Below are 26,540 nucleotides of genomic sequence, written 5' to 3'. Positions count from 1 at the left end.
CAGTCCTGATTAGCCTTACTGTGCATAAAGTGGACTTAAAACACCAAATCAACCAACCAACTCATATGCGTAGATCGGCTGATAGCTGTTGAGTACCAATTATTGTGTTTCATCCATAATATAAAGCCTTGTGAAAGTAATAGTGTTTTTTATGAAACCTCAGCAAGAATTTGTTTTTATTCTGAACCTGCAAGTATAATACACTTGACTGAAGGACAAAAGTTGGCAGCATTATTGATGTACCAAGTTTTTGCTATTTAAAGACTAACTTATGTGTGAGAATTAAAACCAGTTACTCATTAAAAAAATCACTTTTTTATTTCCTAGTGCAAACTGTATGTACAAAATTATTAAATAATGTGTTTTCATACAAAAATAGTAAATGACTCGAAGCAATATTCAAAATACATACATAGTGAATAAAATAAAATTACTTATTCATTTAAAATATCTTTATAAACATTCTTCATTTAAAATCATATTTTTGAGCAAAGTTTTTCATGAAACTTGTTCAGATGTAGCCATGAAGATACACGTTTGTTGCAACCTAAGCATTGTGATAGTGTTTAATTTTACTCCGACTCCATTTTAGCAATTGTTTTCGGAAGAATATTTTAGATTTTAGTCTTTTCTTGCACAAGTTTACCTTGTCACACCTATTTCATTTTGCGCATGGCAGGTTTTTTATGTATATTTTGTATAAAAATGTCCACGATGAACACAGGTACTACACTCACTTCATGTGTGTTAACATGTTACCTTACTAGTCGAAGATGACACCTCTCTCCTTCCCCATGTTGATTATCTGAAACTCTTGCGTATCGTTCTCCACAGGTAATGCTTTCGAATGGGGGTTGCACCGGGAACTCCGGCATATAAAGAACTTGGGGAAACAGGTCGAATTACTGGGCTTATGCTCCTCTCACAGAGGAATGGGTTTCGAATTCTTCTTCTCATTTTTTGTTGCCATTTGCAACAGACGAATATTCCTAAGAATATTAAAATGGCTAGTCCAAAGATCACAGAACTTGCAATAATTGCAGATTTTACTGCAGTGGGCATGGATTCTTGTGACGATTCATCATAATAGTTTTCATCATATACTTCATTGACGTCACGGCTGCCAGCAGCCCCGTCAGCTTCAGGCAGATATTCACCACCTTCTAACAAGTTCGTAGATGTTGCATCGGTTGTTGCCATATCAGGCGAAATAGGTGGCGATGTTGTTATTCTTGAAGTGAGAATGGGGCGGTGACCCAAATAAGCATTCATAGGATCGAATGGATTGAATGGGTATGGGAATATGGATGATTTCCAGGGAAACTGGTGCGTTGTTGGCCTCTGTGTGGTTGTTGTCGTCGTCGTGCTGGTTGTGCTTATTTCAGGTTCGAACGGGACATTGAAGAAAGGTAAGTTAGGTAGAAGGCGAGGTCCTCTTGTTTCTGGTGTTAAATCGTGTGAAAGAGGGTCACTTCCTTTCTGTGGAATGTTCTTGAAAATTGAGGTTATGTGTTGACTAGAGCCTCTTTCGCGATGTTCCAGAAATTCAGAAAGTGTCATGTTACGGGAGGATAAAATGTCTCCTAAACTGATGGGGCTATCCGGTTCCAGAAGCTCAAGAATGTCTTCACGTGGATCACTTGTCGGACCATTGTTGTAGTCGTCTATAAGAGGTTGAATGGTTGTGGACGGTGTTGTAGTCTCTTGAAGTTTAGGTTCATCATATCGGTTTCGAAGCCGTGGAATGTTTGCAGGACGTGGTCTTGTGTAATTGTATGGAATGCGTCTGCTGTTCATTCGAAGTTCATCTGGTCTTCTGGAACCGGGTCGTGTCGCAGGTGGCGGAATTCGTGATGGGGGAGGCGTTGGACGAGTAATTGGTGGTGGTAAACGGGATTGACTGGAATCTCTTTGTGGGATGTCACTTTGTTCATTTTGTCCGTTACGTTTTCTCGTGTAACCACCGAATTTTCGATCTTTATAAGAAGACGACGAATCTCGATTGAACTGTGAATTTGGTAGTCGACTGTACTCTTCTGCAGTTCTTTGGCTGACTTGTGACGATGCCAGTTGCAGTTCTTCTTCATCATCATCCTTCTCTTCGGACTTTGGTTTTAACGCTGTTAATGCTCCCTGCTTACCTTTTAGGAGGTCGACTAGCGAAAGATTTTTCTGTTGCAGTACTTCACTGAGGCTGAGTGGGCCAGAATGCTTCAGAAACTCTTTCAAATCCTTAGGGTTGAGCTCTGTAGGTGGCGTACTTGGTACGTCTTGGTTACCATGTCGTGATGAGAAAGGTTTACGATAGCCAGAAGTTCTCCGTGGATTGAATCCCGGATACCCTTGTCGTGAATATGCTGATTGTTTGTCTTCAGACTCCTTCTCCTCTTTTGGTGCAATAGTGGTGGTAGTTGGGGGAGGGGGAGGAGGTGTGGTTGTGGTCGTCGTTGTCGTTGATGACGACTGGGAAATCTCAGTTTCTTCATAGGCTTGTAATTTTTTGAAGATTTCCTCCGGAGCTACAGTGATAGGAGGTGGTAAAGTAGTGGTTACTCTAGACGAAAATCGGCCACGCATCCTTAATGAAGGTCTGAGACGGTTGTATACCGACTGCGAGGTTTGTGGTTCTTGCTCAATACTTTCTGGCTTTTGCGTCACGTCTTCTACAACATGTCTTGGTGTTGTAGCCTCGGAACTGATGTGTGACACATACTCATTCCACATGGTTGTTACCACAGCGGGACCCTGTGCTGCTGGCCTCTGAGTTGTTAAATGAATTTTCTCTCCCCATCCAGATAAGGATTCCTCTTCAGGTTTCCACGAGTTTGAGCTTGAATCGTCTGGTACTGGATAGGATGTGTCTTTGTCATTGTCTTCTTCATAGTGATGGTCGTCAAACTGTGGGGCGTCTGTTGCTTGGGGAAGGACTATCTCTGATTCTGTACTTGGGGAGATGTGAGGAGCTATTGTAGACGAAGGAATGTAGTGTTCTTGTTCTTCGATTTCCTCGTTCCTTTTGTTTTCCAAGTCCTCGTCAACATCCTGTTCACTTGAGTCCTTTGATGAAGAGAATGTGTCTTGGAATTGCCCCCGAAGCCTGTCAAAGAAGTCAAAACCAAAAGTGAAGGGTTCCGATTCCTCACTTACTTCTTCATTCTTCTCATCTTTTTTCATTTTCTCGCTTGAGTCCGACTCCTTAGAGAACCAGTCTTCGTCGGCGTCATCAAAGACACGTTCGTTGCTCTTCTCCTTGGTACTTTCAGGTTCTGGAACTTTGATGGGTTCTTTGGTTGTGGTTGTGGTTGGTGGTGGTGGCGGAGGTTGCGTGGGGGCCTCAGTCGATGTTGGTTCTTCTTGACGAGGTTTCGGTTCTTCCCTACGTCTTATTAGCTCCTCTTTACGTCTTTGCGGTTCCTTGTATCGTGATCGAAATGGAACTCTGGAAAGGCTTGGTTTCTCTGCTACCTTCTCGCGTACTCTCTCCGGAGCTGTTGTGCTCCAAGTTCCTGGTTCCCGGTATGTTGCACGGTATCTTTCAGGTGCTGCTTGCTTGGTTTCTGTCTTCTTGCTTTCCTCGGGCACATACTCATCTTCAAGTTCTTGTTTCTTTTCTGCACTGTCGACTTTTGAAGACACTTCCTTTTTGTTGTCCTCTGTCTGTACATTTATCTCCTCGTCCTCATCTTCTTCCTCATGATCATCTTTTTTATCATCATCTTCATCCTCTTCTTCTTCTTCACTCTCATCATCATCATCATCATCGTCTGCAGGTTCACTGTTGCCTATCTCAAGACCTGCAAGGATGCGTTGCAGTCGAGTTGGATCTTCTCGGTATGGGGAGAGGGAAGGTCCACCTTCGATAAGCCCAGCGAGCGGTATAGGTAACAGAGGGCGTCCTTTTCCACCTGGATGACGCCATGTCCCTGAATTCTCTTTTGGCTCTTCCTTCTGTTCACTTTCTCCGCTGGTTTGTTCTTTGGAGTACTTGTTCTGAGACCGGTATCTGTAACAGAAGGACAATTAGTACGGAACTTACTAATTCTACTGGACTAAGAGCATTTTCAGAAAAGCACCTGTAAGTAATGAATGTATCATAACACCTACTGTGCTTAATTGCCATTTCTGCCACATTGCACTTGTTTTTACACAATATTTTGACTTTCAGTCTTCATCAGATGCATGAGATCAAGAATCCTAAGTCACGTTTTAAGGGCTGTGCTGAATCTTTGGCCAACACCAGTCAAGCTGTTTTCAATATTTCATTCCTTTCGAAAAATCATTATGATGCCAAATTCTGAAAAATTACATGTGTGTAGAATTCCTTCTAGAGCATTCACGTGAATCTTCGTGTGGTTTGCTTTTGCTGTCTATATATATTCAATATTTTGCAACAATACTTCACACTGAATATATATTGTACGTGAAGGATGAGCAGACTAACACAATTTTAAAATTAAATTGCAAGTCCTCAGCGCTCAACTGGTTTCATAATGTTATTATACTTACATTGCAAGAATTAAACAACACAACTCAACTTCCAAAATATTATTTCACTTTATAACATTTGATATAAACTCATTTTCGATTTCTGACACAAGACATTTTAAGTCAATCTTCTTACATATATATATCAAAAACGAATTGAAATCAACAACTTAAAACAAATATCCACATTGATACAGCGTTCCCTGTTAATTTTATAAACTTGTACGCAATAGAAATCAAGTAAATATTAGTTATTTGTGAATGTAGAAGACAGTCACAATTTTTGTGGCTACATAAGCGTATTTTCCATCACAGATATCTGGACAAAAGCAAAAGCATGAAAATTGACATGAAAGCTGTAGAAAAAATTCTAAGCAGATGTAATTTTTAATTTTTTGGAATATTATAGTGGTTTTTCGAAAATAGAATAATTTTCGAAAGTGATTTGTCTAGCATCAGCCAAAGATCCAGCGCAGCTGGCCCCACACTTGCACATATTCCAGACAGGTATATTGAACACATGTATCATGCAGTTCAACTGGATTGACATGGTGCATGCATACTATGAAGTTTACCGATAGGATTCACACATAGTTGTTCCACTAGCATCAACAGACGATGCTTTGTTGATACTTCACGTAATAGAGGCCTTAGTGGTGGCTCAAGCTAAAAATATGTACTAATTCTGCAAGCATGACGAACTAGTATAAATATAATGATTTTGTCAGGAATTGTTCAAAGGAATTTCGCCTTCTCTTTCAGTAGTGAATGTTATACTTCATTAACATCCAATCTACTATGTTAGCACAGAAGTTGAAGTTGAACCTCCCCGAAGGCATAGTGGCAGTGTCATCGCCTTGTAATCAAGGGGTCCCGGGTTCAATACCAGGTGGAGGCACATAGTGGTTCAGATCCCACTTTAAACTGTAGGTCCAGTCCAAATTAGCCTTACTGTGCGTAATGTGGACTTAAAAACACCAACTCAACAACAGCACATAAGTTGAGGTAGGCCTGCACAAACACAGCTATATTGAATACCAACCTCCATGGCAGAGTGGTTAGTGGCCTGGGTGTGAATGTTCTTTGTGAATGTCTGTTCATCTTGTAATCACTCATAAACTTCAACATGTGCTCCATTTCTTGCATGGAGGATGTCCAAATGACACTTAAATTCACCCATCTGTTAGACAACGTGTCCTCAGTCACTGATGCTAACACTTCTGTGAATGTGTGTGGTCTTGTGCACAACAATTTATTGGACCTTTCCTTTTTGCTAATTCCAGCATTTCATCAAACATTTACCTCAATGTGTTGGAACCTTATGTTGCAGCTGAATTAGAAGTGTTTTAGCCATGGTTAGTTTTCCAATGAGATGGTGCACTGCCACATTGGGTTTAGGCATTCATCAGTATTTGAGTAACACATTTGAAAACTGGATTGGGAGGGAAGGTCCAATATCATGACCTCCATGTTGTCCTGATAGTATGCCTCTAGATTTTTTCTGTGGGGATGTATTAAAGATAGAGTGTACAGTTCCCCAGTTGCAGATGAGGACAGCAGAAGTTTTAGTGACTGTGACAGATGTTTTGTAACACGAAATTGATTATACATTCTCCATGCAACGAATGGAGCACATGTTGAAGTTTATGAATAAAACAATAATCTCGTGATTTTTGGGGATATTTTCGAAAACCCAACATGTCTGATTGAAGATTGTACCTACCTATTTCTGTAATTTCTATTGCTTGAGGCTGTTTCAAGTGGTGCGCCTTCTGCGATGTCTTCTCCGTATGGGACATCTGGTCGTTTTCCAAGAACCGGACCCTGGGAGTTGTGAATACCTGCTCCCCTGTTTCGGGTCCTGTAGCGGTTTCGGTTATAATTTGTTGTAGCTCTATTGTTAGTCTGCCTCTGTGACCTGTAGAAGAGTAGTAAATGAGTACTGTTCATTTATAACAATATTCGAATTACAACCGTTGACAAATGTAAATTTGAATATGGTGCACTCATGAATTCACCACAAAGGATCCAGTTGAAATCCTGACTTTGCAGGATCAGTTCGTCCTCATTGTTCCCAAAATTAGAAGAAAAATTACATAAAGTTTATTAATTGATGTGTAAATTAATGAGTGCATCAGCACATTAGCTATTTGCACCCTTCACATAGTGCTAGTACAAGCCCCTTAACAGACAAAATTGAGGACAATATTCCAACAGGAAAATGAAACGTGTCTGAGCTCAATTTCTGAAACCAATACTTAAACAGATTCTGTTACTAGTCTGCATCCTGCATGAATTCAGTTAATTTATGTCAGTAGTTGTATTCACATAATTGATTTCTTGGCCTCGGACCTCTTTCATTTCAAAGGTCTCATTGCCAAACTACACCAGAAATGATGTCCTAACTGTGCTACGAGTTTTGTTCCCTAAGCTAGAATCATGTACTCTAGAAGATTGGAAATTACGCCATTCAAAATGTATTTGTGATCTACATCTTGAGATTAATGTATTTGATCCAATGCTCAGATTCCAGTATAGGGTGTCGTTCATTTATATTTATTAATTTAAAATTTTCACAGTAACACACGTGTCTCTTGTTTCCAGGCACTGTGATCATATTCTAAATTCTTAACAATTAGACTAGTTTAGAATTTTTCCTAGAGCATTTAGAAGTATCTTTGTGTGGATATTTTGCTGTTGTCTAGACATCTGGCAAGGTAGCAATGGCCCAGATAAAATTCAAGTATCAGGTTTTCATGGCAAAAATAATAAGAATTGTTTTTACACTAGCCATCTTACTAAGTGTGTGAATAATTTATGGAACCCACCACTCCCCTTGGCATATAAAATATCAAAACCAATTAATAAAATAAATGCTACCGATTGATAAAACTCTCTTCTTTGGTAAATGCACTTTGCAGAAGTGCTAGCTCTTGGAAACTTGCTTTTGCTGAAATTTTCATTTTAGAATTCTTAAATGTGGTACATTCATTTTGATCTTCCAACCAGTTGTGTTTAGAAACAGAAGTCTTGCTTACCCATATGGGGAAGTTTGAGTTCTACTTGGTGAAAATGGTCTTGGTTTTGTATTGTAAGGATTTCGCCTGGAACCTTCCCATGACGTTCTCTTCCTCTCCTCTTGCGTTTCTTCCTTTGCACCAGAAGAACGGTAATTGTTCTGGAATACCTGGAAATGGAAGAAATAATAAATGGTTTGATTTATTTTACTTCGCGTTTCTGCCACATTTGGCTAATTGTGAAGATGATGATGATGCAAGTCTACAAAATGCCAAATGAAAGAAAAAAGCAGCACATTTAACACACATGTCAAGTTAATTTACTTATATGCTGAGATGAAGTGCAATAAGTTTATATTGTGTGATAGCGGCTAACTTTAGCCCAAAGCTGAAGTTGAACATTTGACTGAAACTGTTGTCATTGTCAAAAATGTGTTCATTTTGAAGAACAATACTCATATTCAAAATTCTAGTAACACCTATTTAGGTTTCTCTGGTGTTCAGGAAAATTTTAATGTGCATTCCATATTTATGTAGATAGTACAGTGCGATCGAAAAGTCCCCGCACTCATACTTTGAAAATATGCTACGAGGTCAGTAGGCTACATCAGTTGGCAACGTTGTTAGTAGTGACTGGTATGACCTTGAAGAATGCGATAACGTCCCGGGAGAGCTGCACTGCTATTACAGGCAGTGGTGTGTATTATTATTGTGCAGTCGGTCGACAATGCCTTTTAAGCGAGCGCAGCGAATCACTTTGTTAGAAGCATATTTTGAGTGTAAGATATACAGAGGTTGTGTGGAGAAATGGAGACGTCTATTCCCTGATGATCGGGTGCCAGGAAAAAGCGCAGTGTATGATCTTGTTCGCCGATTTCGTGAAACAGGCTCAGTGCATGATCGACAACGAAGTGGAAGACCCAAGGTCGTCACACACGAATTCCTAGAGAACGTGAGTCAGCGAATGGTGCAATCTCCAAGAAAATCTATACGACGTTTGTCACAAGAAGTTGGAGTATCATATGGATCCACACAGAAGGCACTGAAAGTAGCCAAGTTTCACCCATATCGTGTGAAAGTCGTCCAGGAGCTGAAAGCGTTAGATAAAGATAAGCGTATCAAGTAGTGCCGGTGGTTCCGTGCTTTCACACGCAACAATGTGGCCATTCTCGATAAAACTTTTTTTACCGACGAAGCATGGTTTCATCTCAGTGGATACATCAACTCACAAAACACCCGAATATGGGCAACTGTAAACCCACATGCCCTGCATGAAGTACCGCTAAATTCTGCAAAGGTCGGTGTCTGGTGTGCCATTTCACGACGAAGGATTGTTGGACCCCTGTTCTTTGAGGACACAGCGGATGGCGATGTGTACAGGGATTTGGTGCAACAATTCGTGGCTATGTTGGAAGAGGATGAGCGTGAATGTTGGTTCCAACAAGATGGGGCAACGTGCCATCCTGCAAACGACACAATGGTTATTTTGCGTGAGTTTTTCGGGAACCGCATCATCTCCAAAAATTTGTGGCCCCCTCGTTCCCCCGATCTCACGTCCCCCGATTTCTTTCTTTGGGGGTTCCTGAAAGAAAGAGTATATACACACAACCCTCGCACATTGGATGAACTCCGACAAGCAATTTCTGACACTATTGCTGCAATTTCAGCGGAAACATTGAGGAAGGTGTCGCGGAACATGTGTAAGCATGTAGACATGTGTTTACAGGAACATGGCGGCCATTTTCAACACTTCCTATGAACTGGAAACCAAACACTACTTTGCAATGTCCATAGAGAGTGCAGCATAACCTCCATTGTGTGTTTATGTGATTATGTTCTGTTTGTGTTACGTTATGTTTGTGTTTTGGAAACTTTTTCCTCATGCGCTTAAAGTTATATGTCATCTTGTTTGTGTTTTACCGACCGTTGCCATTACAGTATACCTCACTTTTGGTTTACATTTATTTTTCTGTGTAGTACAAGGACTAAAGCATTTATATATGTATTCCTTTCGTTCCCATGTGTATTACTTTCTACACAATAAATTCTTAAAAAGTGAGTGCAGGGACTTTTCGATCGCACTGTACATTATTCCTCGTATAGACCAGCAGTGAAAAAGATGTTTATTGAATTTGTGTAACACTTGAAACTTACAGTTCATCTTTTGGAATTTTCGTAGAATATTTCAAAGTTATTGTTGAAGTATAAGATATTTGCTTCAGAAATAAGTTATGTCTAATTTTTACTCCATGAGTAAAATAATAATAATAAAAAAGAAATAATTGTCTTGAAGTGGAGCAATGCAAAGGGATGGTCTCCCACCAGCTAGAAAAGTTCATGAAAGCATCCCCAATAACTCTTATTGTTAAACCAGATAAGTATCTTCCCAACTATATTCTCGTGTGAACTTCGCCACACAATTTCCACTTTCAAGGTCTGGTTTTGAACCCCGGCAAACTCACGAACTAAAATGGGCAGTCATTTGTTTTCTCCTCTCGCTTTATCTTCTGTCGTGCCCGAGTGCCCCCATGTTGTCTTATTTATAACTCACGTCCTAACTTGTTTCTTTGTCGAAGACTTACAACAGCGTTAAATAACTTCTGTCGCTGTGTAAGGTTTTCCCCTTCATGATGATAGAAACATTTGGCACTGAATAAAGATGACAATCAGAGACGAGGCGTCCGGTCATCGGGAGATGCGGCGATGACCAAGGAAAATAATAAAAATATTGCATTTTATATATTTTAGAGAAGCAGTAAAAATAATAAGTCAGAATACTCGCATATTTGTGCGAAATAAGCCAAGGGACAGCATGAAACAGCTCGAAATACGCAAGAGATTCGCTAATCTTAGTGCATCGAAATGAGGCTCCAATACACCTACGCCACAAACTGTTGCATTGTGGGATCGATCAACCATGATTGAGGCCGGTTCTTGTAAACATACGGAATTCATGCGGGCGGGCGGGAGATTTGACCCTTGTTTACGATGGTACATTGTGCAGTATTCGGTTGTTTAACAGAAACTCACGTTTATCCTCCAATTTTCCAAGAAAGAACAGAAGGTGCGCTTCACGTCACCGAACTCGATAATTGTTGATCAGAAGATTGGCGAGAATAAATTGTGCCCACATTAATGAACAAACCAAACATTACAGACTGTGGAGTGAACATTTCCTCTCAGGTAAGTTCATCACCTTTCTCTGTGACTTTTAGTACAAATTGATCAAGCTGGTGTGTTCAATCATACTTGCAAGTAGTGTTTCTTTGTTTTTGTTTGGTAGAAAGTGTGCTGATACTTTCGATAAATTTGACGATACAAATGATAACATTAAACGTTAAATTCATATTGATAATTTTAAAAGGTGAGAAAAGGTGCCGGTAGTAGGCTTTGCGACCTGTCAGAAAAGAAAAGCACTGCTTGATTAAAACATATTAATGATACATCAAAGAATCCAAAATGATTGATTTGGTTTATTTTACTTCGCTTTTCTGACAGTTTTGTCTAATCGTGAAGTCAAGACTGAGTGATGATATGATGAAATTGATTAAGGGACACTCACAAAGACAACTCATGCCCAGGCCGGGATTAGAAGCCAGGACCTCTGGCATCGTAGCGCGCTTCGTTAACCACTCAGCCACGGAGGCCACCATAGCTATCCAAAATCGTTGAAACAAGGAGTGAAATTACTGTTTTTGAGCAACTCAACATTTTAAGTTACAGCGCTTGAACAAACTTTAAAGGAAAACAGAGACGATAATGGCAGAGCCTTGAAAATATTAGTAAATCTGTACTGGATGTAAATATTTCAAGTAGAATCCGAACCACTAATAGATACGAAAACGAATTGAGTCCAGGTAGCTGGGTCAAGTAATTAAACACACGTAAACTAGAGTTGGCCAAAGGTTTAGGCCCCTTTTCATTTCGTTATCGTCCAGTTCATATGGATCTACACCGCAAAACTTCGCCTTTTCTCCATATCTTTTTGTGTCGACTGCGCAAAGAGCTTGAACACGAGAAATTACCGCTATTTCCAGATGGCACAACATTGTCATCAATTGTATGCAATGTTACCGAAATTTTACACAGTACTAACAACAAACGTACAGTTGGCGCAGGTGTAACGAACGCTACGTGCCAAGAGAATGGACCCCATTCTCCTACGTGGTAGATATTTCCTTGCACACGACAAACAACTCGCCCGCAAACATGGCGGCGGTGCGAATTCTGACGTCACATGAAACCCACCTATTGAAGCCAATGGTGTTCATTGGCCCAGCTCATCGCAGAATGGTGCGAATCTATCTGGTCTCTGCCGGTGCTGAGAACAGTCGAACAGGCAGACAGGTCCAACGACCTGTACTTTCCCCCACTCTTGAAGGCCTGGGTCATAACAGGCCCTTTTTTCAGCCCCATCCCCTTGTTTACAGCTACGGCAGGGTTTGTCTGGAGTCATCAAGATATTTCCGAGTGTCCAGTGGCGTGCTCAAGGAGGGGTGGTGAGGATCATAATTCTGCTTAGGCTCAATATTCTTTTAAAAAAAAGGAAGAAAGAAAAGGCAGGAAAAGATGGCAAAATGAGGACTTCAGGAATGACTATAGTCGACGCGCTAGGTACGTTAACGACCGGCTGGCTTTGAAGTCCACGGAGCGCGCCCACCAGCTGCAACAATCACATTCAACCCACAGTGTTGCCACACATCTACTCTACGCCACCTTGTCCCTCCGCGCACAAGAACTTTCCCACGGTCTTCACATTGAAGTTGCAAAGTACGGCAACAGCGTATCCGCAGTCATGTGACTGAGACTCCACGTGGAGTAGACGAGCAGAATGACAGCTGCGCCCATTGGCTGAAGGTTGTGTGTGATTGGACGAAAACAACACGCCCGCTGTTTATCCCCACCCATCTTCGTGGCGGCGGCTCGCTTAAGTTGTTGCACGTTAACGAAGTAAACGAGCGGACTATACTAAAAGGTACACGTAACCCCCCCCCCTGTTCGGAAATCCTGGACACACCACTCGAATGTCTGCTATTTCCACTGCACACATTGAACGATATGAATCTGCTTTTCATTATCAAAACAATTGGCGGCGAACCATAAAGGTTCTTCTTACCTTTAAACGCGACAATTGAGGTGTTTGCATTTCAGTTTCCATCATATTTAATAATTCTCGTCGTGTGTTTTGTAGTCGTAAGGTCTGTGGTATGAGCTTTTGCATTGAATTGGCAGTGACCTTAGCGTTTATCGCAGAGTAATTTGTGCCCCCCCCCTCCCCCGTTGAAAGATCGACCCTGACGTTTGGCAAATCTTGCGATGACTACGTAAACATGTCACGCTTCGCCACTGATGACAATGTGTTGAAGTACGCCGTACATTTTGGCCCGCAAGGGCAGGTAAGCAGCTGATTGCATCACTCACGCTCCCACCGCTCGCTTACCGTTGAAAATTTAACAGCGCCAGGGGGAGGATAACTCCTAAACTAGACTTCGGGTCGCAACAGCCTACCAAGCGATTTTGCGTTGGATGACGCGTGGTCGGAGCATCGAGTCCCATCGCCGCTGTTTTCTGGCTTTCGAGCCGGGAGCCCGCTACTTCTTTTCAAGTAGCTGGATCAACGCCGGGAATCGAACCCGGGACCAATCGCACCAAAGATGAGAGCGAATTTGGCTACGCGGAAGTGCTGCATTGGATATCAGTGCCTCGTAATCAAGGGGTCCAGGGCTTCGATTCCTGGTGCTGACTTTCTGTGGTACTGATTCCACGAGACAGGTGCTTTCTCGAGTTTCATTGATGGCCTCTCCGGTGGCGTAGTGGTAAACATTGTCGGCTTGTAATTAAGAAGCCCCGGGTTCGATACCCAGTGGAGGCACAGTGCTTCGGATCCCACTTTAAACTGTAGGTCCAGTCCCAAAGTGGACTTACAACAACAATTCAATTGACTTTTATTGACAAACCGGGACAACAGCAGACACACCCAAAAGATCGCATGGAACCATTGTCATCAACTTCTACGTCGTGTTCGTGAGATATATTGCGTTACGACGCTTTGGTAACTGTCGAAAGGAAAAACTCCTCAAGCAATTCCCAAACTGCTGGAGCCACATAGTGCGACCCAAATTCACATAATATCCTTCCAATTGGAAGTGGACTCTACTAGCCTTTGCGTGAGGTGAACGATCTCAAGCACCAGTCGCTCAGTCTTCGCAGTCGTGCGCCGTGAGAATTCGTGTCGTGATCATTGTAAAGATGAAGATTCATAACTTCGAAATCCATTGCAACAGACCCGCTCTTGTGTCGTGACCTTTCGGGTCTTACGTAACGCGTAACTGAAACTAGTTTTTGCTTAATTTCCGTTTAGGGTAGTAATCAGCAAAGAAGAAGATTGTACACTCTTCTCACGTTTGTGCCCGTCCGCACAGTCATGGACATCGAAGGAACTCCTAAGGTTGCAAGGTTAGGTTCGGCGCTCTGAAAGATTATTATCCGAGAAAGTGTCTCGATTAGTCTCATGAGCCAGTCAATCGATACCGCCACGTCAACTATCGATAGATACGTGCCATTTTTCTTGTCTAAATATCTGAAGTCGTACGAGGGTCACTATTTATATTTTGAGCCTTGGCAACACTGATTGAAGTTAGGCGCGATTTGACGTTTGCACGGAATCGTCTGGCATTATTGACCATAACGTACTTCAAATGTTTTGTCAATAGCTTCATTTGTGTTGTTTATGTTGCCTTGGAGATTGCGCGACAACAATAAAATTGAATTTACTCGTGAACATTTTCGTGCGATGATGTTTTACGATTTTCGACGTTGATTATCAAGACAATAGTGCATCGATCAACTTACTTCCATATTTGGCGATGAAGCCCCATTCTTTGCCACTGTGAAACGCTGGTATAACGAATTTAATCGTGGCCGCCATTCGCTCACCGACGAGATTCGCGAAGGTCGTCCAAAATCAGTTGTTGTTCAAGAAAATATTGATGCTGTGCAAAACCTAATACTGCAAGATCGTCATGTGACATACTGTGAGATTGAGGCAACCATAGGCATTAGTTCCACCAGCATATATAAAATATTACATGATCATTTAGCTGTGAGAAAGGTATGTTCTCGTTGGATCCCACACAATTTGACAAAAACTCAAAGAGACGCTCGCGTCAATTGGTGCAAACAAATGCTCAATAAATACAATCGTGGTGCTTCAAAAGACGTATATAAGATTGTAACAGGTGACGAATCATGGATATATGCATATGAGCCTGAACGTAAACAGCAGTCGACTGTATGGGTGTTTCAAGATGAACCCAATCCAACAAAAGTTGTTCGCGCTCGATGCACATCGAAACAAATGGTCGCCTGTTTTTTCGGGAAAACTGGTCATGTGGCAACTGTGCATTTAGAGGAACGTAGAACGGTCAACTCGGAATGGTACACAACAATTTGTTTGCCAGAGGTCTTCGGTCAAATACGGAAAACAAACAAACGCCGTCGGATCATTCTTCATCAAGACAATGCCAGCTGTCACACATCTCGTCTAACAACCGACTTTATGAACAGTCAAAAAATCGAATTGATGGGTCATCCGCCGTACAGTCCTGATTTGGCACCCAATGACTTCTTCTTGTTCCCGAATGTCAAGAATAAATTGCGTGGACAACGATTTTCGTCGGCGGAAGACGCTGTTGATGCGTTCAAAAACCATATTATGGAGGTGTCTCAAGAAGATTGGAAAAACTGCTTTGACAAATGGTTCGAACGAATGCAAAAGTGTATTGACCATAAAGGAGAATACTTCTAAAAACAATAAAGCAGTTTTCAATGCCAAATTCCTGTTTCCTGTTTTTTCATTGTTAGGCTCAAAATATAAATAGTGACCCTCGTATTTCGGTCATTTTAGCGCAATTCCTAGAGCTTTGAAATTAGTTGGTGAGATTTTAGGGAGACGTCAGACCGAAACGACAAGCGACACGAAGCACGGTATTGAGGGAACGGCCCAGTCCGAGCGACACGTTCAGCCTGTCGCGTCGCTTCGGTCTAAAATCTCCCTTAAATATACACTTCATTGTCATGTCTTGTAATCAAGGGCCCGTGCATATAAGAAGATGCATTTTTACCTTTCTTTCATTGGTGGTTTTTGGGCCTTCTCTTCCCTTAGTATTAGCCAATTACGTTAAATGTTTTTTGGGGACACCTTTTGGGTAGCCATGCGCGTTGAGTAGCCGACTCGCGAACTTCCTACCGAAGGTTCCCGTTGCTGTTTCTCGCCTGGGCATAGTCCTTTTTTTGTGTGAGTGTTCCTTCATCAATTTCATATCATTACCAGTTTTGTTTCAAATTTAAAATTCTTGCATTAAACGGAGTAAAGATGTGTGTTGAACGTAGCAACACCGCAAATGCTGTCGCTACAACGATATCTGTTGAACCGTGGAAACTGTGGGCTGTCACAGCGCGTCAGTGCGTGCGGTGTCGCGAAAGTTTTGCAATATCAGCTCACGCTTCCCCACCATAAGAGAAATCAGATATTCATGTATTATATTTATTTAATATTTGATTCCCAACACACTTTTTCGAGGCTGTGGACTGGCTAAATAATTTAAATATCTTTCAACTATTTAGTCGTGTTTAAAATCTGTTTATAATTACTTCGTCATTATTTTCTTGCTAGAACGCTTTGCCATATCATCCGTTTATCGAGTTTACTTCAGCTTTTGTAAGAATGATATCGCTCTGAGACACGACCTAATGTTGCCAGTTTCTTCGTACCTCTTTACTGTGTTCTCGATTCTTGCATCCAGCTTCTGGTATGCAGTTTTCCTTCTCTTTCTCTCAAAATTTAACTGTGGTACACGAAGCCTGAATTTTCCGCTTCTTTCTTCAAGCAAAGTACCACATCTCTGATCCTGGGATTTGGTCGTCCAAGTAGGTTGTTTAAGCGATTATGCCATCCTTAAACAGCATTCGTAGTTCGGTGCCGTCTCTTGTAGCACGTCCAAACTTCGACAAGAATTTCTTCATTTTCCAGCCATCTCTCGACAAAATAATCAAAAAACTCCGATAACTTTGCGTGGACGGGAGCCTCTGATAGGATATCTAACCAACCATCTACGAGGATTGGGGAGTAAGTCATGGCAACCCAGTAATAATTCGACAATCAAAGGATGTATTAAAAAATTGTTACATACAACTGAAAGAGTATCCATTATGGATATTTTGTTGGTAGAAATCATGAAAGAAAACCCAAGCAACCCTGTGACATACACATGTATTAATGTACAAGTTACAAAAACCTGTCTGACCCTGTGACATACACATGTGCACATGTTACAAACACTTGTCTGATTATGACAAACCTTCGAAATAATCTCCCGCATTGCCCATTGCATTATCGTGGAGTATGATTGCATTATGCAGTAGATCTGAACGCTTCTCCCTAACGGCACATCGTAGATCACAAACACTTCAGGCATGGTGAAGAGGATGGTGCTGTCGATGGTATTCGACGTCTTCCATGGCAGCGTGCTGTGGACAATGCGGGAGATTATTTCGAAGTTTTGTCATAATCAGACAAGTTTTTGTAACATGTGTATGTCACAGGGTCAGACAGGTTTTTGTAACTTGTACATTAATACGCGTACATGTGTAGGTCATAGGGTTGCTTGAGTTTTCTTTCATGATTCCAACCAACAAAATATCCATAATGGATACTCTTTCAGTTGTATGTAACAAATTTTTAATACATCCTTCGATTGTCGAATTATTACTGGGTTGCCATGACTTACTCCCGAACCCTCGCATGTCTTCAGGTTTCAGGAATGCTAACGATGGACACATTTGAATATGATTACGAACTTCCTCCAGGAAGCTGAGCGCAAATTTCGCAACATTCCATTTGAGCGAAATTTTCATTGAGCGCATTTTTCATACAATCTTCAACACACATTGAATAAAAATCTGTACAAAATCGGTTTCGCAATGAGAATTGAAAATGCTAATGGTTTTGGAAACAACTGCAAAGAGCTTCAAAACAAGACAAAGATCGTGTAAGATTATTCAGTACTGATAAGGACTTTTTCTGACACTATAATTTCATCAAGATCGGACCAAAAGTTTTTTATTTATAGAATTTGGAACACCAAAAAGCTGACACTTTTTTGTACGATAAAAAAAATCGAAGGCATAGCTACTTAAAAAAATAGAAACCTGGTTACCATAGTTTAACGCAGAATTGAATAAGCTAAATTTGGATGAAACTCGTTTTCATTGGTCTGCTGGTTAATTTTCATTTGGAGTTCAAACTCGAGTATAAATAATTTGTAATCTGATAGTAAAGCGGCATGCTCTCACCTGATAGCTGCTAGGAGGGTGGTACTGCGTTTGAACGTATCTCTTGATGTTGCTGCCGTCTGTTTCTGAATCCTCTGCTAAAAGATCCATACGCCTCTCCCCTGCCTCCTCGCCGTGTGCTGAGAATAGCACCAATAGAAGGAAAATCCATCTCACGGGGTTCACCATTAGAGTCTGCGCCGTCATCTTCTATGGCTGCTAGAAGTTCTGAAAGAAAAGAGGGGACATTTGTGTAATTGTTGGTACATCGCAGTGGAGAAGTGCATTCTACAGCACCCTGCATGCTTTCCAGTGACCTGAAAAATCATGGAATATCAAGCAGGATCCTAATGTATTTGTAAAACCTTAATTTATAACAGTTTCCATCATAGTGAACTATGAGTAGCACTATTACCGTAAATTTTACAATATTTACCGTTAAAATTTAACAGCCTGCCTGTTAATTTACAAAAAAACTGGACGTAACCGTTTTTTAAATGCAAATTTGAATATTTTTATCGTGCGTAAAGATTGATGATGATTATAAATTACAGTTACGTGCACCATAAATATATTTTAAAAAGTGAATCGTTAAAATTACATTAGGGTAAGTATGCCATGGTCAGGAATACTTTAAAAACGGTCGTGGATATTTTGTACGGTACGTGGATGGCAAGGGAAATTGATGGTCTCGAGTTCTCAAGTCAACTGTTTACAGTGTGACTGTGAACGAGAGATCTACATGACCTGGCTGCTGGTATATTAGTTCGCACACGGGATAATGCATGTTACTCTCCTTTTCTGACCACATCTCTGCAGTCACAAAGGGTTATGCGTATGCTGGATCTCCTCTATCGTTTTACTGAAATAAACAACCTGTCCGCTCTCGGCACTTTTTACAAATCTTGCGTTTCACCAAAACTTGAATACTGTTCTCCGATCTGGTCCGTAGCATGCCCCTCAAACTTAGACTAAATTCTGTTCTAAATTTCTTCCTGGCCATTGTTCGCCACCGAATTCCATCCACAAATCACTTGCATAAGTCCAGCGTTCTGAAAATGCGAAATATCCACACCCCTCAGGATAGACGCAAACTTACAGACATTATTTTCTTCCATAAAATAACCAATGGGAACATCAGAAGTGATCGCCTTCTTCAAGAAACTCACTTCTGAGTGCCTCCTCCTGAGGAGCACTCAGCTTTTCACATGTAAGAAACCAAGATTCTGCCTCATCCAGCGTTCTCTATTCCACAGACTACCCGGCCAATACAACACTTTAGCAAACCGAATAGACATTTTTTGAAAAACAGACAAGTTTTGAAAGGCTATTGTGTAACAGCATGTAACTCACTTTATCTCCTATATGTATTTATGTTTGTTATTACTTCCATTGTTATTTTTGCTGTTATTTCCATTGTTATTACTACGGCTAGGATTTTGATGACCTCAACATTGCCAAGCCCTATAAACTTAGAAAAATGACCTAAAAATTCTGAAAGATTTGTAAAACAAATTTATAAACTACCAAGAGAAATTCAAATTAGAAATCAACGTTACAGTATCTATCACATGTTCATTGCGTATGGTAGTACAAGTAAGAAAGTTCACTTTTTGTCATCTTTTACGCTTTTAAGTACTGAGTTGCAGTACACAACGAAAATCATATACAAATTTTCAAAAGTGAATGATTGTCGGTTGTCGGACAAGACAGCCTCCTTGTACATGGAAAAACTTCTCTCGATTTCCAATGAACTTGACTTGAAATGAACAATTTCAACAATATCACTTGCTTGTTAAGTCACTTTCAATTCCATGGAGTGCAAATTATTTCCCTGATAAAATGTCCGATACAGAGCACAAAACTTTGTACCCCTTGTTTTTTTAACAATAATCCGTCTGGCGACAATATATTTACTGATAGAGGGGGAAATCACATTTGAGCTGAATTGTTACGCAACAGCTTGTATCAACAATACTGCACAGAATTTCTTTGTTTCTTCAAACACAGTCGTTCAGAACTGCGCTGAAGGCAATAAGACGAGAGTCGGGAACCTTTCTCCTTCAAAGGGTTACATTTGCATGTAAAATGCCTCTTCTTTCACCAAAATATAGAAAAATGCATAATATGACTTTTAAAAGGCCGAAAAATGACAAACTGTTTAAAAAATGACCTTTACTCCAAAAAGTGTCAAAAAATGCAAAAAAATGCCCTAAGAAAGGCATCCCAATTTATTCACTTACGTGTAAAACAAGTTCCTATCTGCTTATGTAACGTTTCTGCCTTACCAAAAAAAAAGATGCGTTTGCATCAAAATCCTAGTCAACACATTCCAATGTAAAATGGCCAACGCTATATTTGGTAAATAGATAAGAAAATAATTACTTTGTCGCTTAGTAAGTGCGTACAGAACCCGGAACGTGTCAATTGACCCACATGCGTTGACTCCAATAACACATTCACGTGCATACATTTCAAGTGGTGCACTTTTTGGTGTATCAAAATAAACAGAAAAAGGGTAATTTTATCAGTTTCTTTTTGGTGTGATGCACCAAAATGCATCCACTGGGAACATCAGACACGATCTTCCCAAGGATAAAGATAACAAAATTGCACATTTAACTGCGTCAAGTAATGCATTAAAAAGTACACCAAGCTTGATTTCATGCTTTTTGAGTTCTGCGTGTGGTTGTTTGCGTGAATTGACTATTTTTTTTCCTCCGAACGCATACTTTCTCTTGGTCGCAGCTCTTCTCTGCTTGTACGAAAAGTCGCGTGCTCTTTAAAACTAATAATATCCCAATTTTGCATATTCCCTATTTTCGTCATGTTCTGTTAATTCCATAAAGTACAGAAGACCAATATTCAAGTAACGGTCTAATAAAATGGTTTGTAGAACGCTAATTTGTGGACAAGGTGTGCATATTTGCAGTAAAATTGAAACTGCCCCTTGCTGGATTACTACAGCGTCATGAGGCTTAAGCAGACCCCTGTTACATCCCCTAAGGGAGCTTTCAGACCGAAGCGGCATGCGACACACGTCGCTTGGGAACGAGTCATTCAGCAGCAACGTTTCACACCGTAGAGGCATGACAGGTCGAATATGCCTGTCTTCGATTGGTTAAATCCTCAAGCGACACGTGTCGCCTGTCACTTGTCGCTTCAGTTTGAATTCTCCATAAGGGAGCTTTCAGACCGAAGCGACGGGCGACTCGTGCCACTTGAAAGCCAACTCTCAGTAATGACTGCAACCTTTCGAACCGAAGAGAGACAAGCTGCACGTGTCGCTCATTGATTGGTTGAATTAGATAATTTTACGTCGCTTTTCTTCCACTTTTTGGCTAATCGCAAAGATGAGTGCTGATATGAAATTGATGAAAAAACACTCTCTTTCAAGGAACACTCATAGCAAGATCGGGATTCGAACCCGTGACTCTTGGCGTCGTACCGCACTGTTCTAACCACTTGGCGCGCTTGTCGCCTCGGTCAGTTGTTCGCGCATGCGTAGTGAATGCTTGTAGACTGAAGGGGCCCGTGTCCCTTCGGTCTGAAACCTCTCTTAACCGTACGTTGGTAATAGATTGAAAATACTTACTGGTGCTTCGTTGTGGACAAACGAAGAAGTAGATCCGTGCTCACCCGATAGCAAAGCTTCCAATGACCAACGCTTGCAAGTGGCGGAGTGTTTACAGACGAAGGACAGAGGAGCCAAAGAGGCCAGTGTGGAGGCAGGAACAATCTGATGAACAGATAGATGCCTGCAGTTTGTCTTTGTGAAGGGGGACGTTGAAGAGAATCGAAACGCGGTCCTAACAAGGCCATCCAGACAGACAAACGATGAACGATTTCTGAGCCCGTGTGGGAAACAAACAGGGTTCGTTTGTTCAAGCCAACAGAGTTGCCCTGTGTTGCTGGTCGACATTGAAGAAGGGCGCGTTGAAAAATGTGTCTCAGATATGCGCCATTATATCATTCGGAAGAATGCGGTCTAGTTGCCGACCGCAGTGGCGGAGTGGTTAGCACATCGCGCTGCGAGCCCAGGGGTTCCGGGTTCGAATCCCGGCCACGGCATAGGTGATCTTCGTGAGTGTCCCTTCATCATATCATCACTCGCCCTCATCGTCGCTATTAGCCAAAAGTGGCAAAAACAACCTAAATCCTAATGCCAGTTTTCATACGAGGTCTGATGTACAAGCGGTTTCTTGAATGTTCTAAAAACAAGAATATAGTTGAGATGTACTTTTCACTTACAGATCTCGTACAGTCTTTATTTCCTAAGACCACAGTTGAATCTTCATAAATTGAACAGGCCGATCAATTTTCTTTAGTAGTGTGAAGGTCCAGTTTTGTTTAAGATAAACCTGTTAGAACTGTCTGAAACAGCTTCTCTACAGAAGAGGTTGGGGTGGGACTTGAAAGGTTTTATGTCATCTTATTGCTGAGGAAGGAATGTGACAGTTAAGTACCCTCTTGGAATTCGTATCTGCAAGCACGTCTTTGAGTACACTGTTGACGTGGGCGCCCACAGATTTTCTACTAAAATCCAAATTTTACCTTCAAGTAGGACATATATTGGTTTAATTTTCACGGGTTGTCGATAGACCGAAAATTGTATGTATATATGTGTATGTGTAATAATAATAAAATAGGAGAAGAAGGTTCCTGAAGTCCTTGGGAAAGTCGAGAGAATTTTGTAGCAAACTTTCAAAAACTTGAAAAGTCACTGAAATTAAATATTTTGTTTGCTTGCCTGGATTGTAAACTGAACCCCCCCCCCATTTAACTTTTTCCTCCAATTAGTTTCTTTGTGAGTAATCTTTGTGAGTAATATATTGTATAAACATGTTATTTTGTTTTATTTTCGACACTTACTATGAACAGTGTTGAACAAACTTAATTCGATTAACACGCAAAGTTGAAGACACGACAACACTTTAATATATCGAATCGTCTTTGAGTGTTGACCTCCCCGATGGCGTGGTGGTAACATAGTCGCCTTGCAATCAAGAGGTCCCGCGTTCGATACCTGGTGGAGATGCATAGTGATTCGGATCCTACTTTGAACTGTAAGTCCAGTACCGGTTAACGCCTCTCTGTGCATAAAGTGAACTTAAAATACCAACTCGATCATCTTTAGGTGGTGGAAAACCACATGTTAGATCCTGGAAAAGTCAGCGAATGTGGTTTTGCAGGATGACAATACACGTATGTAGAGAAGTAATCTGAGAGAAATAAGGAAGACAGACAGAGAGAAGGAAATAGGGGTAGAACGAGAAATGGTGAAAAACACTTAATTTAACGCGTTTTGATATTCAATAAATATCCAATTCTTTGTCTGTTTGACATTAATTTCCTTGCCACATCGTTTTGTATTTTGTTTACAAATTTTGCCGACCTTGATTATACGTAAGCTTGATAATGAATACCGTCTTTTTGCCTATTCATGCAATAAAAAGATATTAATTTGAATATTTTAAATAAATATAATTATAATTATTTTAATTTAAACATTATTATTATTATTGAGACACTTGGTCGCCCCCCCCCCCGAGATGTACTACTATATATGTGTGTGTTGTGGTCAAAAATTTTTGCCATCACGATGATTGATTGATTGTTTTAGTTTATTGTGCTTCACTTTTTCTGCTCCTTTGACTAATCGCGAAGATGAGGATGAATGGTGTTAAGATAAGATGGATGAAGGGACAACAACACGAGCCCCACATAAGATTATACTGGCTTTTAGACCAGACACCAAAGCCTCGCCGCTAGTTTGCCAAATGCAGTCCAGGATGATTTAATGGATAAAGCAAGTCTAGTTCTATTGTTAAATACAGCTTCAGTTTTCATCTTAACTGTCCTTTGGTAGGGGTTTTCAATAATTAAATATTTATTTTCTTAATTGCTAATTTCCAACTTTGCCTAAGTACGGGTTCAATAAATAAAGGTTAAGAAAAACGAAAAAAGGAACTTTGGTAGACACATGGTGTTTCTTTTGAAATTCTGGACACGTGCATGGCGAGACACGAAGGTGTGGCCATGTGAAGTAGCATTTTCCTTTCTCTGCTGCAACTTTTTGTCATATCTGTGTGCTTGAGAGCTTTGTTGTAATTTTCCCCTTTCCCTTTATCTCTCGTGATTACCCCGGCTCTCGGCGTGAAAGCGGAGGACATTGAAGATCAGCGGGGGAAAACATTGTCTACTGCCCGACAGAAGCACGTGCTGCGTGAAATCGTTCTTAATTACAGATTACCTGTAGAAAGTGAAATTGATGCCATTGTTCCTCTAATGCGTCTGTCGCTTGGTTTACGAAACAAGTAGGAAAAGACGGTTATCTGCTCGACAAGCAGCTGGCATTGTTCAGGCACTGAACGCTATGTTTAGTAGAAATGGTTACTTTGAAGCTGGCCGGTGGTTTACCGGTATTCATTAGCCGAGCAAAATTACCTCCTGTATCCAAACAGTAGTTCGCATTGTACATTTAAGTACATTGGCTAAGTACCGTAGTTTCCGGGTTCGAGTCCAGGCGTAAGGACCCATTTGTGAAAGTTCCTTCGTCGGTTCTACCTAATCATTACCCGTCCGCAGGATTTTTTCCAGAGAAGGGCAAACAAGGTAATTTTTTCTAAGGGTGGTCAAAGGGGAGATATTTTCCCCCATACTAGCAATGTCCCCTCAAAATACACTGCTTCAGTCTGAAATTATCATGTTCCTTCAACACCCTCATAATAATTAACATAAATTACTGTGACTGAAATGAAATTATGTGCGAAATATAGGGCGTTCCGTATAGGACGCCGAATTAAGTAAAAATAGGAAAAATATCATGAAGATAGTTATATTTCACATATACAGGGTGTACCAAAAGTCCCATTACCCCCCTCTTTGAATTGTAGACAAACCTGCAAAATGGTATTTTGACAGCATGCGTATGATGAGAGGATGGTATACCATTAAATCAGACCAATGCCCACCATTTACTCTGTGTGCACACCGCCATTTTCATGGCACAGTATTATTCGCCTCCAGGTGCGATGTCAAATCCTCCATAACTTGGCTGGCGTGAAGGAAGCAAACACACTGCGAACAACTTTCTTGAAGTTCCTCAGTTGTCATAACTATTATGGGCGACTTTCTGTTTGATGTGCCCCAGTAGCGCATTATCACAAGATGTCAGATTTGGACCATTTTAAAGGTGCTGGTAAATTTGGCGATCCTCGTCCAATCCGTTTGTCTCTGAACACATCATTGAGGAATTCTCTTAAAATGGCCACCCCGAAATCCAGATCTGACATCTTATGTTACGGAGGATTTCACATCGACCTGGAGGCAAATAATACTGTGCCATGAAAATGGCGGTGTGCACACAGATCCTCTGGAGTAAATAGTGGTCATTGGTCTGATTTAATGGTATACCATCCTCTCATCATACGCATGCTGTTAAAATAACATTTTGCAGGTTTGTCTACAATTCAAAGGGGGGTAATGGGACTTTTGGTACACCCTGTATATAAGCAGTAACATCTCCCATTTACGTATGAAAGACAATGTCAGGCATATGTCCACCCCTACTGAGTCTGCATGCATTTATACGCTCCACAAAATTATTGATAACCCTCTCGCAGATGTCTGTCCCGATGCCCCCAATCACCCGTATGATTTCCGCCTTCAGTTCCAAAAGGATTCGTGGTTTGTTGGCGTACACCTGTGATTTCACAAACCCCCATAAGAAGAAATCACAGGGTGTAAGATCACATGACCTTGCCGGCCATTCCTGCTCACCGTGCAAAGAGATCACTCGTTGCGGGAATTTTTCATGAAGTTCCATATCGTAACCACAACAAACGAGTCAACAATTGAGGCTACATTAATCGACATGACAACAGATAACCAACATTGGTAAGAACAGGTCTGCCAACCTCTAAACAAGACAATAGCACTCGATTCAAATTCGGCGTCCTATACGAAACACCCTTTATATATATTTTTAGGTGGACCTTTATTTTCCAAGGGGCTTGTACCCCCCTTCCCTTCCGGACGTCCATGCTTCCAGTTATATAAATGCAAAACCACGAAGAACTTCTCCAGCGGTGGAAATTTGGAATCTATCGTCATAGATACTATCTTTAATCATGGCAATGCAACATACAGAATGCGATGAGGAGAAAATAATAAATGCCTCTACAATGGCATAGTGGAAACAGCATCGCCTTGTGTAATGTCGGAGTCCGGGTTCGATACCCGGTGGAGGCACATTGCACAGTGGTTCGGATCCCACTTTAAACTATAGGTTTAGTCCTGATTAGCCTTTTTGTGCATAACGTAAACTTTAAAAAACAAACTCAATACGAAACAAATAATAAGGGTGTTATTTGATTTCCTGAAACACAGAAATGCTGACTACTACTAACTAATCCTCGACGATCCGTGGCGAATGTGTGTTATTTCTTATGCGATATCCTCGCTTTTATACTATTTTCGAGAACACAGATTCAAGTACAGATGAATCACTCACTATGTACAAAGGATGATATCAACAAGACTGACATCTATAGCCTTCTTAAACCAGAATGTTTATGGCTGCAGCAACACAAGCCTTCCATCTGTCCCTATCCTGGACGATTTCCTTTAAGTCCATCTCAGCGTTATCCCTCCATCTTCGTCTTGGCCTTCCTACAGGTCTATTACCATCAGGTTTCCCAACAA

At 41.0% G+C, this 26,540-nt stretch overlaps 2 protein-coding genes across 2 annotated transcripts in view; one reads left to right on the top strand and one right to left on the bottom strand.

Annotated features, from left to right (window-relative positions):
• Setd3 (SET domain containing 3) overlaps positions 1 to 26,540 on the top strand; it is a 166,786-nt gene that overhangs the window by 20,879 nt on the left and 119,367 nt on the right. The window lies entirely within an intron of this gene.
• The window catches only part of LOC145981035 (uncharacterized), an 81,840-nt gene continuing 55,596 nt past the window's right edge, over positions 297 to 26,540 (bottom strand). Inside the window, exons 2-5 of the mRNA XM_083114130.1 lie at positions 17,856 to 18,062; positions 7,524 to 7,672; positions 6,209 to 6,403; positions 297 to 4,003 (exon numbers count right to left, since the gene is read on the bottom strand). Coding sequence (XP_082970256.1) covers positions 802 to 4,003; positions 6,209 to 6,403; positions 7,524 to 7,672; positions 17,856 to 18,041 — 3,732 coding nt within the window. The 5' untranslated portion in view covers positions 18,042 to 18,062 and the 3' untranslated portion in view covers positions 297 to 801. The remainder of the gene's footprint in view (positions 4,004 to 6,208; positions 6,404 to 7,523; positions 7,673 to 17,855; positions 18,063 to 26,540) is intronic.

Source organism: Lepisma saccharinum, chromosome 28, assembly GCF_977018435.1.
Source record: "Lepisma saccharinum chromosome 28, izLepSacc3.1, whole genome shotgun sequence".
In the NCBI taxonomy this organism is placed as follows: Eukaryota; Metazoa; Arthropoda; class Insecta; order Zygentoma; family Lepismatidae; genus Lepisma; species Lepisma saccharinum.
The sequence above is the reverse complement of the archived record's forward strand: the minus strand, read 5'-3'. Positions and strand labels throughout refer to the sequence as shown.